Source organism: Anomaloglossus baeobatrachus, chromosome 4 (assembly GCF_048569485.1).
Source record: "Anomaloglossus baeobatrachus isolate aAnoBae1 chromosome 4, aAnoBae1.hap1, whole genome shotgun sequence".
NCBI lineage: Eukaryota > Metazoa > Chordata > Amphibia > Anura > Aromobatidae > Anomaloglossus > Anomaloglossus baeobatrachus.
In genome coordinates, this window is record NC_134356.1 from 48,381,819 (window position 1) to 48,401,733 (window position 19,915).

At 43.5% G+C, this 19,915-nt stretch overlaps 1 protein-coding gene across 2 annotated transcripts in view; it reads left to right on the forward strand.

Annotated features, from left to right (window-relative positions):
• Positions 1 to 368: 368 nt before the first annotated feature.
• The window catches only part of FAXDC2 (fatty acid hydroxylase domain containing 2), a 51,496-nt gene continuing 31,949 nt past the window's right edge, over positions 369 to 19,915 (forward strand). Inside the window, exons 1-3 of one of the 2 annotated variants that reach the window (XM_075344307.1) lie at positions 369 to 473; positions 16,031 to 16,075; positions 16,157 to 16,248. In XM_075344307.1, the coding sequence (XP_075200422.1) occupies positions 16,031 to 16,075; positions 16,157 to 16,248 (137 nt within the window). In that variant the 5' untranslated portion in view covers positions 369 to 473. Of the gene's footprint in view, positions 474 to 762; positions 785 to 16,030; positions 16,076 to 16,156; positions 16,249 to 19,915 lie in introns of those variants that run through there. The other variant, XM_075344309.1, reaches the window with a different exon arrangement.

Genomic DNA, 19,915 nt, shown 5'->3' on the forward strand with positions numbered 1-19,915 from the left:
TAAAAGCACATTTTGTCATACCATGCCTGAGGAAGAGACCTGAGATGTCTCGAAAGCTTGCTTAATAACATCATCATATATTTTATTTTAGTTAGCCATTAAAAGGGATCACAACTGCAAAATTTTAATTTTGTTTCTCTCACTGAGAACAATCAATCATTTTTCAACTGACTAACACGGTACCAAAACCTTTTTATTTTAGCTAGGACGGAATGATTTTAAATTTCGAGGACCAGTGAGAATAAATGGATAAATGTGACGCTGTGCATTTATCCACTGTCCCTTTAAGGGGTGTGCTCCAGTTCTATCTGAAGTCAATGCACTTTGGCTCAGCATCACGGGTAGGTGGGACTAGGACGAAGCTTGGGAGGCTGTCAAAAGAAATAACAATAAAGATCTGCAGAGAAGCCAGGCTGCCGGTCCCAGAAAGCCCTGAGCCATCGAGGAAGAGCGGCCAGAGACAGACAGCAGGGGTAAGGGCAGAAAGGGAAGGGGAAAGTGTCTGCTCAACTTTTCAAAAATCACAACTTGTGACTTAAAATGCAGGAAATGTATCGGGCGGATTACAAAGGGTTATTTATTTTTTTTAGTGTCGGCGTGATCAGCATTTCCCTATGATCACTGGTTCGGCTTTGTCTGGTGATTGAAAGCGATTCATGCAGAATGTAATATCTCTAGGGGATTGTGTGGTGTTAATGGAATTATGTGATGTTCTTTTATGATTAAGAAATTTGGTGCCTAAGTGTCCACATCACAATTTAATATTTTCAAAACAATTCCAAGGGTAAGTTATTATTATTATTTATTCACTTATATAGCACTGTTAATTCCGCAGCGCTTTACATACATTGGCAACACTGTCCCCATTGGGGCTCACAATCTAGGTTCCCTATGAGTATGTTTTTGGAATGTGGGAGGAAACCCACGCAAACACGGGGAGAACATATAAACTCCTTGCAGATGGTGTCCTTGGTGGGATTTGAACCCAGGACCCCAGCGCTGCAAGAGTGCAGTGCTAACCACTGAGCCCTAAGTTCACTTTGAGGTTCAAACTGACAAAGTGCTGGACCAATATCTTATCTAAGGAATATGTGTGTATGTAGATATCAGCGAACAGGTCAGTATTCCTTGCCTCCTGCATGGGAAGCCCCGAGAACTGCCTCCTACCAGACGACATCCTTGGGTTCTCTTCTGTTTAGCCAGACTGATGCGACATCGTCGGTGTGGTGTGACACACACACAACGTCACACTAGGTGGCTAATGAAGGACGACAAACATAAAAAAAGACAGGCACCACCAACTAAGATCGCCTCACCCCAAACATGGCGAATCAAAAAAAGAGCCGCGAATAGGTAGGAGGTAGGAGGCGATTCTCGGTGCCCTCGTACAATGGCCAAGGAGTACCGACCTGGCCACCCGACCAGGGACCTGCAAATTGATTCTTTTATCTCTAATATACGTGTGTATGTATATATATATATATATATATATATATATATATATATATATATATATATATATATATATAGATATAGATAGGTAGATAGATAGATAGATAGATAGTGGGGAAAATAAGGATTTGATACACAAGTTTTACGACCTACAAAGAATGATGAGATCTGTAAAAAAAAATCCAGAAAATCTCATGGTATGATTTTTAAATAATTAATTAGCATTTTTTTGCATGAAATAAGTGTTTGATACAATAGAAAAACAGATTTGGTAGAAACCTTTGTTTGCAGTTACAGAGGTCAGACGTTTCCTGTAGTTCTTGACCAGGTTTGCACACACTGCAGCAGGGATTTATTTTGGTGACTCCTCCATACAAGATCTTCTCCCGATCTTTCAGGGTTCGGGTCTGTCGCTGGGTAACATTGAGTTTCAGCTCCCTCCAAAGGTTTTCTATTGGGTTCAGGTCTGGAGTCTGGCTAAGCCACTCCAGGACCTAAAAATGCTTCTTACGGAAGTTGCCCTGGCTCTGTGTTTTGGGTTATTATCATGATGGAAAACCCAGCCATGACGCATCTTCAATGCTTTAACTGAGAGAACGAGGTTGTTGACCAAAATCTCACGATACATGAGCCCATCTATCCTCCCTTCAATACGGTGCAGTCGTCCTGTCCATTTTGCAAAACAGCACCCTCAAAGTATGATGTTTCCACCTCCATGCTTCACGGTTAAGATGGTGTACTTGGGGTTTTATTTATCCTTCTTCCATTCCACATTTCAAGTGAAGTTGGTACCAAAAAGTTCTATTTTGGGCTCATCTTACCACATGACCTTTTCCCATGCCTCCTCTGGATCATCCAGATGGTTATTGGGGAACTTCAAACGGGCCTAGACATGTTCTGTCGTGAGCAGGGGGATCTATAAGATTTTAATCCATGGCAGTGTATTGTGTTACTAACAACTGTAATCTTTGAGACTGTGGTCCCAGCTCTAATCAGGTCACTGACCAGGTAGTCCCATGTAGTTCTTGTCTTATTAATGACTTTTCTCAGAATCATCCTTACCCCATGAGGTGAGATCTTGTATGGAACCACAGACCGAGTAAGATTGACAGTCATCTTGTGTTTCTTCTATTTTTTAATAATTGTGCCAACAGTTGTTGCCTTCTTACCAAGCTGCTTGCCTATTGTCCTGTTGCCCATCCCAGCCTTGTGCAGGTCTACAATTTTGTCCCTGGTGTCCTTAGACAGTTCTTTAGTCTTGGCCATGGTGGAGAGGTTGGAGTGTGATTGATTGAGTGTATGGACAGGTGTCTTTAATACAGGTAACATGTTTAAATAGATGCAATTGGTACAGGTAATGAGTGCAGAGTAGGAGCTTCTTATTGAAAAAATAACAACTCTGTGAGAGCCAGAATTCTTGTTGGTTTCCAGATGATCAAATACTTATTTCATGCAATAAAATGCAAATTAATTATTTAAAAATCATACAATGTGATTTTCCGGGGGTTTTTTTGGATTCTGTTTCACAGTTGAAGTGTACCTTTGATAAAAAAAATTATAGACCTCTCCATTCTTTGTAGTTGGGAAAACTTGTGAAATCGGCAGCGTATCAAATACTTATTTTCCCCACTGTATACACATATACTGAACGAAAATATAAAGCTGAACTTAAAGATCTAAGACTTTTTCTATGCACACAAAACAAATATTGGTCACAAATTTGTGTAAATCTGTGTTAAATGAGCACTTCTCCTTTGCAGAGATAATCCATCCACTTCACAGGTGTGACATATCAAGATGCCTTTTAGACAACATGATTATTACACAGGTGCGCCTTAGGCTGATCACAATAAAAAGCCACTCTGAGGCCGGTTTCATACGGGTGTCATACTTGTGACATCTGTGTTTGCATACGTGTGACATGTTCCGGAGAAAACACTGGGATTTGTAATAAAAAGATTTTCTATATTCACGTGTATCCAGCGCTGTTTTCTTCGGCTCTGCTGTCTCCTGCTTCTGACCCCAGCTAATTATTCTCATTGAATATTCACTGCACCTCGGACATGGAAGCCAGAGCATCGCAGGGGACAGCATCACCGGTGACAGGTGAGTATTCAGCAAGCAGTGTGTGTGCAGTGACGTCCAGGAGGTCATCAAAGTTCCCAATGAACTCTGATGACACCCCCGCGATACCCACGCTACAGCGGGTGTCATAATGGTGACATCACAGGTTCATTAGAGTTCATTGGGAACTTGGATGACCTCCTGTACGTCACTGCACACACACTGCTTGCTGAATACTAACCTGTCCCCAGCAATGTTGTCCTTGACGATGCTGTCCTCAGCGATGCTGTCCTCGGGCTATGATCCGGCTTCCAGGTCCAAGGTGCAGTGAATATTCAATGAGTATAATGAGCGGCGGTCAGGAGCTGGAGACAGCAGAGCCGAAGAAAACAGCGCTGGATACAGGTGAATATAGAAATTTTTTTTATTACAAAGACACGTGTTTTCTATGACACGTGTCACACGTTTCACATCAGTGTGAGATCCGTGTGACACCCGTGATGCTGGAGAAAAAACGAACATGTCTCTGTGTGTGCGTGGGGATCACGCGGGGTCACACAGTCCGTGTGAAAACTCAGACATGTGTGTAACTCCAGAGAATAACATGTTAAAAACGGATGTCACATGTACCTAAAACACGGACGTCTGTAACCGGCCTCATATTGACTGAACAAAAAATATGAACTAGACCCTTTTGATTTTGCTCCCATTTTTCACAAAATGAACTGAACTCAAAGATCTAAGACTTTTTCTATGAACACAAAAAGCATTTTTTTCTCACGTGCCATTAATTCCGAAGCCTTTAAAAACATTGTGATCACCGTGGGGCTCACAATTTAAAATCCCTATCAGCATGTCTTTGAAGTGTGGGAGAAAGCTGGAGAACCCGATGGGAACCCACACCGAGCTCATGAATATAGAGCACTACATGGAAGCAGATTTACTAGGCCTCTAGTGATAATCTCCTGCTGATTAAACTGTGATTTTATCAAAACTATTGGCTTTAGAATGAAATGTCATAAGGGTAATGTGTAGGGTACTACATCTAGAGGAGCATGACGTCTCATTCTAAATCCAAAGTAATTCACATAGGGTTGGTCCTTTGCAGTTATAACAGCTCCCACTCTTCTTGGAAGGTTTCCGGCAAGACTTTGGAGGTGTTGGTGGTCATTTTTGCCCATTCATCCAGAAGAGCATTTTTTTTAGGTCAGACACCAATGTTGGAAGGAGGGCTAGGCTCACAGTCTCTATTTATTTCATGTTCTTCCACACCAAACTCCCCCAACAATGGTCCTGATTCATCAAGACTGGTGATTTTCTTTTGGTCTTGATGAGGGAGTATGTAGTAGTTGGAAGCTCTTGATTCATGAAGTTCATGAAGAGGTGCACACCAGGGACTTACTCTATGGACTTGAGCAGTGTTTCTGAACTCCAGTCCTCAAGACCCACCAACAGGTCAGGTTTTCTGGATTTCCTTAGTATTGCACAGATGATAGACTTATTCCCTATGCAATGCTGAGGAAATCCTGAAAACATGATCTCTTGGTGGGACTTGAGGACTGGAGTTGAGAAACACTGGATTAGAGTAATATATCTGGTGTAAGGAACCATTCCTTGTCATGAATTAGACCCCACGGTGCCCAATCCCTCCCAGCTTCACCCATTTTTTTCCGATCTGGTAGAAACTGGGGCAACAATGGCAAAATCTCAACATTTTTGCCCAAAATTATGCAACTTTCTACAATTTTTGGAGTTAAATCTTTGAGGAACCCTGCCCTGTATCTTTATGGATCGTACTTTGTGTTCATGGGGAACAGAAAATTGGCCTTCTTCCAACTGTTCTCACAAAGCTGAAAGCTACAATTGTCCACAGTGTCTTGTTCTGAATCATTAAGATTTTCCTGAGTTGAAACTAAGGATCCAAAGCTGGTGCCTAAAAAACACCTTCATAATATTATCTCTCCTCCGCCAAACTGTACAGCGGGCACAATGCAGTCAGGCAGGTAATGTTCACCAAACCCAGACTCGTCCATCAGACATCAGATAAAAAAGTGTGATCCATCACTGCACAGAAGACGTTTCCTCCAGTGGTGGTGGCTTTACACCACGCCATCCGACTCTTGGCATTGTGCTTGGTGATGTACGGCTCGGCATTGTGCTTGGTGATGTACGGCTGCTCCTGCTGCTTGGCCATGAAGTTCTTGATGGGGAGCAGTATTTGCGCTGGTATCAGTGAGCTCTTTACCACCAGCTATTGTGTCACACATGTAAGTTAGGGGTACTTCTCACATAGCGAGATCGCTAGCGAGATCGCTGCTGAGTCACAGGTTTTGTGACGTACCAGTGACCTCATCAGCGATCTCGCTGTGTATGACACTAAGCAGCGACCTGGCCCCTGCTGTGAAATCGCTGATCGTTACACACTGTTCTGGTTCATTTTTTGCTTGTTGGTCTCCCGCTGTGCAACACGCATCGGCGTGTTGGACTGCAGGAGACCAACGAGCGCCGGCTCTGTATAAGCAGCGTACGCTCTTAACCAGGGTAAATATCGGGTAACTAAGCAAAGCGCTTTGCTTAGTAACCCGATGTGTACACTAGCTACTTATACAGGGAGCCAGCGCTAGCAGCCTGTAAGCGGTGTATGCTGGTAACCAGGGTAAATATCGGGTAACCAAGCAAAAACGCTTTGCTTAGTTACCCGATATTTACCCTGGTTACCAAGCGCAGCATCGTTACACGAGTCACTGGTGGCTGATGGCTGGTCTCTGGTGAGATTTGCCTGATTGACAGCTCACCAGCGACCATGTAGCGACGCACCAACGATCCCTACCAGATCGGATTGCTGGTGGGATCGTTGGTGCGTCGCTATGTGTGACCCCAGCCTTAAGTCAGATGGCACAGTGAGGGGGTCGGATGTTATACACCAGAGGCAATGGGGCTGGATGGTAAATACTTAGGACAATTGAACTGAATGAGGAACCTGAATCCAAAAAACAAGTCACATGTCCCAAAAATGTTGTCCATGTGATAGACATACATTAGAACACCAAAGAAACAATATGTGCAGGATACACGACTAAAATTAATAATCTTTACTTCACCATACACATAAAAAACCTACATATACACGGTGTATGTATGCATATATATATATATATATATATATATATATATATATATATATATATATAGTAAAAACCACCTAGGCAAGCAGGAAGTGAAGGACAAAAGATACCAAAATTGCATGAACATCAGTGCAAATAAGGATATAAGCAAACCGTGTTGAAAATAAAATAGCAAAGCACACTGTACATAATGTGAAAAAATGAAATAATAAAAAACATGTCACCTAACAAAATGTTAGCCAAAACAAACCAAATTGTTAAAGAAGTAAAAAATACCAGGGAGAAAGTGAGAATCAGATATCCGTCTGCACCTTGTGTTTCGCCTGAGGCTTCATCAGGGCATATACATGTTAGGGGATGGATGGCAGAGCATGAACTGTGGTACTAGGCTGGATATGTATGTTGACTGTAGCCATGGCGACACATAGGTTTGCGTAAGAGTTGTAGACATAAAATATTAATTATTGTCTTGGGCATTCACACCCAGCTACGTTTATTTACTGCAAAGATATATGGGGTCTATAGAGATCCAGTGGCGGACCCTTCACTATGATGTCTGGTTGCCATAATTGGGACCACCCCTGTAGGCCCCTATACACAAAGCTCGGTGCTCGGGCTTTCTAGGTAACTTAGTTTACATCCGGACACTGCCTGGATATATACTTTCCACTTTCGCTCTATTTACCCCTCAGGGCCTTATGACAGACATGTGCGAGCACTGTACATTGAACCTGTTTGTATTGAGGCACATCGATAAGATGAAAAATTCTTATGGGATGACGTGTACAGTGAAAAGATTAATTATTTATAAACTGCTCCTTTAATATGAATGGGCACTTTATAGTTTATCCCATACAGTAGGCTGCATGTGTGTGTATGTTCAGTATTATAACCAATCAGATTCCAGCTTTCATTTCATCAGTGCAGGTTTAAAAATGTAAACTGTCATCTGATTGGTTATTAATAACAATATCTCCTGACGACATTGGTTGCTTTTGGCAACGTTCCTGCATTGGTTGTATGAGTGTTTGTATACAGAGCAATGTACTTTCTTTTTACGACTCAACTATGACAGATAGTATATGTCCTTCATTTCCTAAGTAATTTTTGTTTTATGCTATGTTGCTTCCCTGACCTTGCCCAGTCCACAGTTAAATGTGTACATAGTATGGTACTGCTTTCATGCCCCTTTCTGTGCCCCCTATATAGTATGATGCTGCCCACACACTACTAGTAGAATGCCAAAACTTTGCCCCCATACAGGATGATGTCCCTATAGTACATGACCCCACAGTCCCCCACACAGTACAATGCCTCCACAGCTCACCCTACACTAAGTGATCCCTTCACAGCCCACCCCACACTATGTGATGCCCCTCTAGCCTTCTAAGCACAGTATGAAATCCCAAAGCTACCTTCATACAGTATGATGACTCCACAGGCACCTACACTGTACGATGCCACTACACCTCTCCACACACAGAATGGTGCCCCCTCCCCCCACATGATATGATTCTTCTCACAGCCACCCTCAGACAGTATGAGATCTCCCACAGTCCCTAAAAACAGTATGATATATTCCACACACAGAGTATTGTGTATTCTGTCCATTTCTTGTGCTTCTTGAAGTATGTTTGGGGTCATTGTCCTGCTGGAATACCTATGATGTAGGACACAAACCCAGCTTTTTGACACTGGGAATTACATTGCAACCCAAAATCCCTTCGTAACCTTTAGATTTCATAATGCTTTACACCCAGTCAAGGCACTCAGTGCCAGAGGCAGCAAAAGAACCCCAAAACATATTTGAGCCTCCACCATATGTGACTGTAGGTATTGTGTTCTTATCTTTGTAGGCCTCATTTCCATTTTCGATAAACAGTGGAGTGATGTGCTTTACCAAAAAAAATTCTACTCGTCTCATCTGTTCACAAGACACTTTCCCTTCTCCCCTACAATTTGGCAAACTGCAGTCTAACTTTTTTATGTCTCTGTGTCAGCAGTGGGGTCCTCCTGGGTCTCCTGCCATAGCGTTTAATTTCATTCAAATGTGGACAGATAGTTTGCTCTAACACTGATGCCCCCTGAGCCTGCAGGACATCTTGAATTTCTCTGGATCTTGATTGGGGTGGCTTATCCACTATCCTTCATTGCAATATTTCATCAATTTTTATCTGCTGTCCACATCTTGGGAGATTAGCTACAGCGCCATAGGTTGTAAACGTCTTGATTACGTTGTGCACTATGGCTAAAGGAAAATCAAGATTTCTGTACATGAACTTGTAACCTTGAGCTTGTTGATATTTTTCAACAAATTTGGTTCTCAAGTCCTCAGACAGTTTTCTTCTCCTCTTTTTGTTCTCCATGTTTAGTGTGGCACACACAGACACATAATGCAACGATTCAGTCAACTTCTCCCCTTTTTACATTATTTCAGGTGTGATTTTCATATTACCCACACCTGTTACTTGCCACTGGTGAGTTTGAATGAGCATCAAATACTTGAAACAATGTTGTTAACCCACAATTTTGGAAAGGTGCAAACAATTTTCTCCTGTAATTTTTTGGGTTTTGTGCCTGTTGTGCCCGGCGTCGTCACAGAGCGGTCACAGATTGCTCCTGCCAGCAATTCAGCAGCTTCCGCTGACGTCACGTCAACAGAGCCGTGGCTCATTTTCTGCTCGACGCTTTCGACAGGGCGTGAGTGCCGATTTCATGCTGATTGACAGCCGGTGCCAAACTGCAGGAGCTGGCCGTCAATCAGCAAGATGCTGGCAGTCATGCCCCGTCAACAGAGCAGCCCGGAAGAAGAAGAGACACTGGCGGCAAGAGAAGTTGGTAACCACTATGTGCCGATGCCGGGTAGAACAGGTAGGTAGTTGCCTCTGTTAGTAACTATCTTCCTTTTATTTCTATTGCCTAAAATCTAAGTTCCGGACCATCCCTTTAAAATTACACACTTTTAAAGGGATAACATACCCAGTCAATTCTTTGCTGGATATAGAGACTGACACCTCCATTGTCTGGATTGATGAGTTTAGTTTCAAACTTTCATGGTATTCTCATCCATAAATGTCTATAATGCCTGGGCCACACGGGATCTAATACGATCCTCGCAGGACACTCGGCTCGCGCTGGCAGTGTCAAGGGAGGAATTTTGGGTAAAGATAGCTAATGGTATCTTCATACAGGGTATCAGAGACGGTGCCATATTAACTATATATATCAGAGCCGATATTAATGAATCAGACAATGAATACATGAGACATGTTCTCCTTGAGCCAGCGTCACCAACAGACTTTCGTGTATTCAATAGATCCAATTATACAGTATGCATCAATAACCTTGAAGCCAGAACACAGAACTTAGGGAGGATTCTACTCCCCAATTTCTCCCAGCATGTTATGAAACACATCTTTGTTCGTTAAAACATTGTTTCTGTGTGAAAGCTACTGATAAGACTTTTGCTCATTATTATAAAACTTTCACTGTTTGTACATCCGTTCACTTATCCTTGGTAACCCCTTCATGACTATACAGCTTAGAATCATATTATGGGTCTATGTGATTGCTACATAGACAGACAGATAATTATGCAACTACATCTATATTTTGATTATTTACATACACAGATATTTTTATTACGTTTAAACAAACAAGCTATAGCTCAGACCACCTCCACAGCAGCACAGCAGCAGCCGAGTGCCATGTGAGTGTCACTGCGACTGAGGTTCGATCATGCGAATGGACCTCAGCTGCGGGGGACGGGCCAGTGCTGAGGAGGGGCAGGCCAATGCTGAGGAGGGGAGGCAGGGATTCATCTCCCTCTCTCCTCCGTAGTCGGCTATTGCCATTCTCACCCTGCACTCGCAGTACAACGGTGTACAGCGAGTGCAGTGTGATCGTTCTCTCGCCCCATAGACTTGAATAGCTGCGAGAGAAAGAGTCTCGAATTACAATCGCAGCATGCTGCAATTGTTTTCTCGGTCCAATTGGGCCAAGAAAATAATCGCTCATGGGTGCTGGGACATAGGTTAATATTGGTCTGAGTGGAATGCGATGTTTTATCGCATTCCACTCGGTCCGATTTTCATGCCGTGTGGCTTAGGCCTTATAGTAAATGTGTTGTAGTAAGTTTAGCTATAGGTGTCAGCTGTAATTATCCCGATTAGTTTCAGAAAGTGTCAGAAAAGTGTAATTTATATATACTTTAACAGTTTCATCTCAAGGTCATATGACACTAGTATCATAACATGATAAGAAGAGCACTTACGTTTTATCTGTCCTTGTTTATTGGTGTTTTTTTTCTCTACAATTAGATAAGTAGCCTAGGTAAAAGTGCGATAAAACTAGTGTTATTCTAGGATATTGCCTTGCTCATTCTGGACACGTACCATTTTTTGCTTACACAGGTATACTAACTACTAATTTAGTTGGGCTGATTTTGTCTTGTTAACGAGCATTGGTCGACTTACACTGAGGAGCAAAAGGGTAACAATATTTAGAACTTTTGACTTTCAGGCTCCGTATCTCACCATCCACGACAGCTTTAAAGGGGGCTTTAAACGCTACGATATCGTTAATGTTTTATCGTCGGGGTCACGTTGTTAGTGACGCACATCCGGCGTCATTAACGATATCGCAGCATGTGACACTTACAAGCGACCTTAAGCGACCTCAAAAATGGTGAAAATCGTTCACCATGGAGAGGTCGTCCCAAACTCAAAAATCGGTAAGGGTTGTTTATCCATGTTGTTCATCGCTCGTGCGGGAGCACACATCGCTATGTGTGACACCGCGGGAGCGAGTAACGTCTCCTTACCTGCCACCGGCCCCAATGCGGAAGGAAGGAGGTGGGCGGGATGTTACGTCCTGCTCATCTCCGCCCCTCCGCTTTGATTGGCTGGCCGATTAGTGACGTTGTGGTGACGTCGCTGTGATGCCGAACGTCCCTCCCCCTTGAAGGAGGGATTGTTCGGCAGTCACAGCGACGCCGCCGACCAGGTAAGTGCGTGTGACGCTGCCGTAGCGATAATGTTCACTACGGCAGCGATCACAAACAATCGCATGCGCGACGGGGGCGGGTACTTACACGCTCGATATCGCTAGAAATTGCTAGCGATATCGCTACCGTGTAAAGCCCCCTTAAGAGTGACACGACCTTCATATTATAGACAATCATCTTGGCTATCTCATACCTAAATTTGACTTACAACTATTTAGCATATGATTAGTTATGCAGATTCTTGTCATGTCACTGCATTGTTACTGTTTTGTTCCTAAAAATCTAAATTTTAATTGTTATTATTTGTTACTATTTTGTAAATCTCCTTTGAATCCTTCTGGGCTCTCAATCCAAATCAAGCAAGTTTCAACCAAAATCTGATCCCAGGTCTCTTCTACACGTTCCCCATGTTGGTGTATACTGGTCGGCTCTCTTGGGGATGTATACAGATTTTTCTTCAACTCTACCCACAAGTATTGGATTGGGTTGAGGTCAGGGGACTGTGGGGACAATCCAGCTCCTCTACTTCATTGTCATTGAACCATTTCTTCTACAATCTCGATGTATGATTCGGGTTGTTGTCCTGCAGGAACACTATGTCGTCCTTTTCATATCCATAGTACTCGAGTGTATGAAGTAACTCGTCTTGTAGGATACTCGCATGAAGCTCAGCATGGAGACCACCATCAATCCTCGTCAAGTATCCAACGCCTTTGGCTGTGAAACAACCACATATCATCAGGCTTCCTCTACCGAACTTTACAGTTCCTTCAATTTCTCAATCCATTAGCCCCTTCTTTCCCATGTTTCTTTCAGATCCATTTGCACCCATCAGAGCCTGTTAATTTTTGTCTCATTTCACCAAATCATGTTTCCAATCTTTTACTGTCCATTTTTTGCACACTTGAACTAACGCTAAAAAAAGGTGAAGAAGCCTCAATTTCAATATCTTATGACGATATTGAAATTGAGGCTTCTCACCTTTTTTTTGGCCACCATTCAAAATTTCTGTATTGTGAGTCGCACAGTGGTTGCATGGACATCAGTGCTCTCACTATTATGAAGCATATCAGCCGCCTCCACTGCCGCATTTGTTGCGCCAGAACTAATAGACCTTGTAATGAGCCGACTTGTTGACGCCGATATTTTGCCTCTTCTTGGCTTTTCAATGGATGGATAGACTTCATTGTATATTCTTCCAGCTGTCATGGCGCTCACATGATGCAATTTGGCAATTTTCTTGCCCAAGAGACCGCTATCTATGAGCTGGATGATGCTGTTTCTCTTTTCTTGGGAAATCTTTTTCATGGCTGCTCCTCGATTCAAACCAGTGACCTTTCACTTGGGAATCAACCTAATAACACACTGAACTATTAGGTAATGAGAACAGGTTGTAAGTTAAACACCAGGAGCAAAACAGTAACAATGCAGTGACATGACAAGAATCTGCATAATTAAACATATGCTTAAATAGCTGCAAGTCAAATTTATGTATGAGATAGCCAAGAAGATTGTCCATAAAATGAAGGTCGTCTCACACTCAAAGCTGTAGTGGATGGTGAGATATGGAGCCTGAAAGTCAAAAGTTCTAAATATTGTTACCCTTTTGCTTGTCAGTGTATACAAGATGATTGGCGCCTGTTTACTGTCCCATTCACACATGCTGACAAAAACTGTATTTTGAACAACAATCATTAATCCCTTTGCGTAATAAGATGTTAATTACCATCCTGGGGAGGGGTCCATATTTATGAAGAGGTCTCAGGAGCTGAGTTCCCTCCACACGTGGCTGATGCCGGCTATATTACATAACCGGCATCTGTCTCTCACAATCAAGGCTTCGACTGAGCTACAATTGCTGCTGTTAACCATTTAGTGGCGCTGTTAACCATTTAAATGTAAGACGACAGTACTAGTGTGCATTATTTCCCTTTGGCCGCTCTGATAGCAGGAGACGTTACAATGGAAGCCAAGAGCTTGTTGAAGACCCCATCGTTGCCATCTTGGTTCTCTTATTAAGTTTAGGCACAGGCTGAGACTATGATTTCCACTGCATATTGCAATACATTGGTTTTGCACTATATAAAATAGGAACTAACAGAGTTAAAAAGATGGGTAGAGTGCTCAAAAAGGGACTAACATGTAATCTCAACCCTATTTTAAAATGTGCAATTTTTATTAATATTCATTAAAATGTACCCACAAACAGACACACAAACATAAATGAGAATGGATCACGATATCCTTGTAAATAACCAAGGAATTTTATATACACACTCACTTTAGGAAAGGGAAGGGAAACTAATATAGCCCTATAAGGGTAGTGTATCCCTACCTAACAACGGAGGGTATGACACCATAAGTTACCGGGCGCCCCCGTTCCACGTCGGCTCTCCCTCTCCCTGACCCTGATATAGGGATGGGATGGAAAGCCCTATAGTGGTGCTTGCACAGTACAATATATAGGAGTTCCCAAATGGTAATACTCTTCCCTGTATTGTTTTCCTTAGATCAAGAAGGTATCAATTTACTGATCTACAACCAGGAATTCCTATTCATGATACTAGCACTGTACAAGACGTATAGACTTCTATTCCTAATAAATTATCTTTATGCAAGGTAGTGATCCATAAGAGTTATTTACAACCACATATGTTACAGGGTGGTATACCCCACAAGTATATTACAGTCACCTAGAGTCCTATCACAAGGGGCTCAGATAATCTCCCCTTTATACCCCAGGAGCTGAAAGAAAAATGGGATACAGACACCCCTGCAAATTACTGCAAAATAGAAAAGGTTGCTCCAATCATATTCTATATAATATAGTATAACAGGGAGAAAAGATGAATTACTTCCCTGAGAAGCAGGAATCCAGGCCTGCCAGGCCTCAACGCGTTTCTCCTCTCCCTTTAGAGGGTCATCAGGAGGCTAAGGGGAGACGGCAGCGGGTCCTGTTCAATAACAATCCATGGCTGTAAGCCAGTAATTTGCAGGGGTGTCTGTATCCCATTTTTCTTTCAGCTCCTGGGGTATAATGGGGAGATTATCTGAGCCCCTTGTGATAGGACTCTAGGTGACTGTAATATACTTGTGGGGTATACCACCCTGTAACATATGTGGTTGTAAATAACTCTTATGGATCACTACCTTGCATAAAGATAATTTATTAGGAATAGAAGTCTATACGTCTTGTACAGTGCTAGTATCATGAATAGGAATGCCTGGTTGTAGATCAGTAAATTGATACCTTCTTGATCTAAGGAAAACAATACAGGGAAGAGTATTACCATTTGGGGACTCATATATATTGTACTGTGCAAGCACCACTATAGGGCTTTCCATCCCATCCCTATATCAGGGTCAGGGAGAGGGAGAGCCGACGTGGAACGGGGGCGCCCGGTAACTTATGGTGTCATACCCTCCGTTGTTAGGTAGGGATACACTACCCTTATAGGGCTATATTAGTTTCCCTTTCCTAAAGTGAGTGTGTATATAAAATTCCTTGGTTATTTACAAGGATATCGTGATCCATTCTCATTTATGTTTGTGTGTCTGTTTGTGGGTACATTTTAATGAATATTAATAAAAATTGCACATTTTAAAATAGGGTTGAGATTACATGTTAGTCCCTATATAAAATAGGCAATTAAACAAATGCGGGGTGGCTAATAAATAATAATAAAAAGTAAAGATAACAAATTAAAAATAAATAAATTTTAAAATTTATATATATATATATATATATATATATATATATATATATATATATTTGGTATCACTCATCTGTACAAGATCAAAATGTAGAATTAATTAACTCCTACAGTAAACACTGTAATGAAAGAAAATAGAGAATTGCATTTTTTTTCTAGTAACCTCCCAAAAAGATGCAATAAAAGTTCATCAAAACATCGTATGTACCCCGAATTGGTATCAATAAAAACATCAGCTCACTACGTAAAAAACCCTCCCAAAACTTAGCACAATTGATAGAAAAATAAAAATATTAATGGTCTCGGAAAATGGCTTCACAAAATCAATGCGAGTTTGGTATTGCCGTAATCACGCTGACCTGGTCATTGTATGGCAAAATTAATGGTGCAATATGAAACTATAGCTTGGACTGCAAAATATCAAGGCCTCATACATCTATATCAAAGGAAAATTGGAAGACAAGATCTAGTGGGTGTAGAAGTATCAGGTTAGACAAGAAGTGGTGCAGAGGTCGCAGTTGCACCCGTCTCTTGGGGATAAGAAGGCACCAATATTGTAGAAAGAACTCGGTTGATGGAGGACGAGGACGTGTTATGGTTTCTACATTGGCCAAGGTGGTCCTCAAGTTGAGTCCTGCACTCCTAATTTTGTTGGTTTTCTTTCTTTACAGATGGGCAAAAGTGAAACTTCTGCCCTCCCAGAACGTAGGGCCCAGGTAAGATGTATACTACACCATAATACTGATAACATGGCGTCCATTTACCCAATAATGAATATTCTCTGTCTCACTCATTAGGATGGTCAGGTTTGGGACTCTGTGAAGAAAACAGCCTTTGTGTTGGGTACTGGGCTTCTTACCTTTGCTGCTTTCAGGAACACAGTCACATGGTGAGGAGCAAAGCTATATATATATATATATACAGTATATATGGTATATAGTAAGTAAGTGCATTTTGTCCTTAAAAAGGGCCTAATAACATTACTTGATTATCGGAGACACCACAAGAGTTCAATATAGTTTCTTATTTCTTATAAAGTAATCCTTACACCCGGTGACATATTATTATTTTATGAAGATTCACTGCGGCTGTACATCCAGCTTTTATGTTGACTTCTACATTGTTGTTGAAACCTCTGGTAAGGTGGACAGAGCCGGACTCTTCCAGCTGCCGTCACCCAATTTTACCTCCTCCTAAGGCTGATGCTGATACCGCCCCTACTGAACCTGGTGCCGCCCATGCTGAAGCTGGTGCGACCTGTGTTGAAGCTGGCACCGCCTTTGCTGATGCTGGTGCCTCCCCTACTGAAGCTGATAACGCTCCTGCTGATGCTGGTGTCTCCCCTGCTGATGCTGGTACTATCCCTGCTGATGCTGGTGTCTCCCCTGCTGATGCTGGTACTATCCCTGCTGATGCTGGTGTCTCCCCTGCTGATGCTGGTACTATCCCTGCTGATGATGGTGCCGCCCCTATTCAAGCTGATGCCACCTTTTATGATGCTTGTTCCACCCATGCTAATGCTGGTGCCACCGATGCTGAAGCTGGTGCCACCCCTGCTGCTGATGGCACCACCCAGGCTGATGCTGATACCGCCCTTGCAGGAGCTGGTGTCACCCCTGCTGATTCTGGTGCCACCCTTGTTGTTGCTGGTACCTCCCCTGCTGATTCTGGTGCCGCCCCTTCTGATGCTGGTACCTCCCCTGCTGATTCTGGTGCTGCCCCTGCTGATGCTGGACGTCCCCTGCTGATTCTGGTGCCGCCCCTGCTGATTCTGGTGCCGCCCCTGCTGATGCTGGACCTCCCCCTGCTGAAGCTGGTGCCGCCCCTGCTGATGCTGGACCTCCCCCTGCTGAAGCTGGTGCCGCCCCTGCTGATGATGGTACCTCCCCTGCTGATTCTGGTGCCGCCCCTGCTGATTCTGGTGCTGCCCCTGCTGATGCTGGACCTCCCCCTGCTGAAGCTGGTGCCGCCCCTGCTGATGCTGGTACCTCCCCTGCTGATTCTGGTGCCGCCCCTGCTCATGATGGTACCTCCCCTGCTGATTCTGGTGCCGTCCCTGCTGATTCTGGTGCTGCCCCTGCTGATGCTGGACCTCCCCCTGCTGAAGGTGGTGCCGCCCCTGCTGATGATGGTACCTCCCCTGCTGATTCTGGTGCCGCCCCTGCTGATGCTGGTACCTCCCCTGCTGAAGCTGGTGCCGCCCCTGCTGATGCTGGTGTTCCCCCTGCTGATGATGGTACCGCCCCTGCTGAAGCTGGTACCTCCCCTGCTGATCTCCTCCTCCAGACTACGGACCCTCTCCTGACTAATTGTGTAGCTGAAAGTGTTTGGCAGCGATTTCAAGTCATAACTCATAAAATGGAGAAGACAAGCTAGCAGTCAACAAAGAACAAAAACATCACAGTAACAACAAATGGAGCCACAACTATGAGGACAGGAGGACATACAGATAACACTTCCCAGATTATTATATTTTTCATCTATTTTATTATTTTATATGACATATCATCATATTCTTTGATAAATATCAGTCTGTACTATGCTGGAAGTCTGATGACTCAATCATATGACTCTACTGCAGTTCTTCAACAACCACAGAATGATGGAATTACTGTAAAAAACAAACAAACCCCATGTAAATAGGAATTGAAACAGGTTTTAAAATAGCAATTTTTTTCATTCCTACTAGATTAAGTTTAGAACTTTCCTTCCTATTTGATAAATTCCCCTTTAAGGTTCTTCTAAAAAAAAAAGATTATTATAAAATTGCGTTTAACTATAAGATAAAGACTCTGCAAGCACATTGGTTAAAAAGCAATAAATCTTTAGCAAATTTCTTGTAAAACTTCATGAAAATGGAAACAATCACTTAAAGGGGTTGTCCAGTGAAAACAACTTGTATAACTTACCTGACCACTAGGTGGCGCTGGCTGCTACACAGTTCTGGCTCTGCTACCTTGGGGACCTGTAGTTCATTAGCACCAATGATTGCACAAAACACATTTCTAACACGTAACATTTTGTATTACAGACAGTATAAAACAGTAAGGGGCGCGACCACCTCATAAATGAGCATACAACTGCTGGTTACGAGTACGAAGCACCCGAGCATGGTAGTGCCCGCTCATCACTAGTTACCAGTAATGAGCACCCGAGCATGGTAGTGCCCGCTCATCACTAGTTACCAGTAATGAGCACCCGAGCATGGTAGTGCCCGCTCATCACTAGTTACGAGTACTGAGCACCCGAGCATGGTAGTGCCCGCTCATCACTAGTTACAAGTACTGAGCACCCGAGAATGGTAGTGCCCACTCATCACTAGTTACGAGTACACAGCACCCGAGCATGATAGTGCCCGCTCATCACTAGTTACGAGTACAGAGCACCCGAGCATGGTAGTGCTCGCTCATCACTAGTTACGAGTACTGAGCACCCGAGCATGGTAGTGCCCGCTCATCACTAGTTACGAGTACTGAGCACCCGAGCATGGTAGTGCCCACTAATCACTAGTTACGAGTACAGAGCACCCGAGCATGGTAGTGCCCACTCTTCACTAGTTACAAGTACTGAGCACCCGAGCATGGTAGTGCCCACTCATCACTAGTTACGAGTACTGAGCACCTGAGCATGGTAGTGCCCACTCTTCACTAGTTACAAGTACTGAGCACCCGAGCATGGTAGTGCCCACTCATCACTAGTTACGAGTACAGAGCACCCGAGCATGGTAGTGCCCACTCTTCACTAGTTACAAGTACTGAGCACCCGAGCATGGTAGTACCCGCTCATCACTAGTTACGAGTACAGAGCACCCGAGCATGGTAGTGCTCGCTCATCACTAGTTACGAGTACTGAGCACCTGAGCATGGTAGTGCCCGCTCATCACTAGTTACGAGTACTGAGCACCCGAGCATGGTAGTGCCCACTAATCACTAGTTACGAGTACAGAGCACCCGAGCATGGTAGTGCCCGCTCATCACTAGTTACGAGTACAGAGCATCCGAGCATGGTAGTGCCCACTCATCACTAGTTACGAGTACTGAGCTTTCGAGCATGGTAGTGCCCACTAATCACTAGTTACGAGTACAGAGCACCTTAGCATGGTAGTGCCTGCTCATCACTAGTTACGAGTACTGAGCACCCGAGCATGGTAGTGCCCGCTCATCACTAGTTACGAGTACTGAGCACCTGAGCATGGCAGTGCCCGCTCATCACTAGTTACGAGTACTGAGCACCCGAGCATGGTAGTGCCCGCTCATCACTAGTTACGAGTACTGAGCACCCGAGCATGGTAGTGCCCGCTCATCACTAGTTGTCACCCATTTACTGGATAGGTGATAACTTGTTGTTCGGTGGGTGTCCGACCTCAGGAACTCGCACCGATCTGCAGATTGTAGAACCTTTATCCCCACTGGAATGGAAAGTCAGTGTATATGCGCAACCTACACATCTTCCATCCCCTAAGGTGCTGTCAACCCCTGCTCTTGGCTTTTTCCTGCAGCCCCATAGGAAATGAATAGATTGACAGACGGCGCCCAACCTGCCGCTCCATTTTCCAA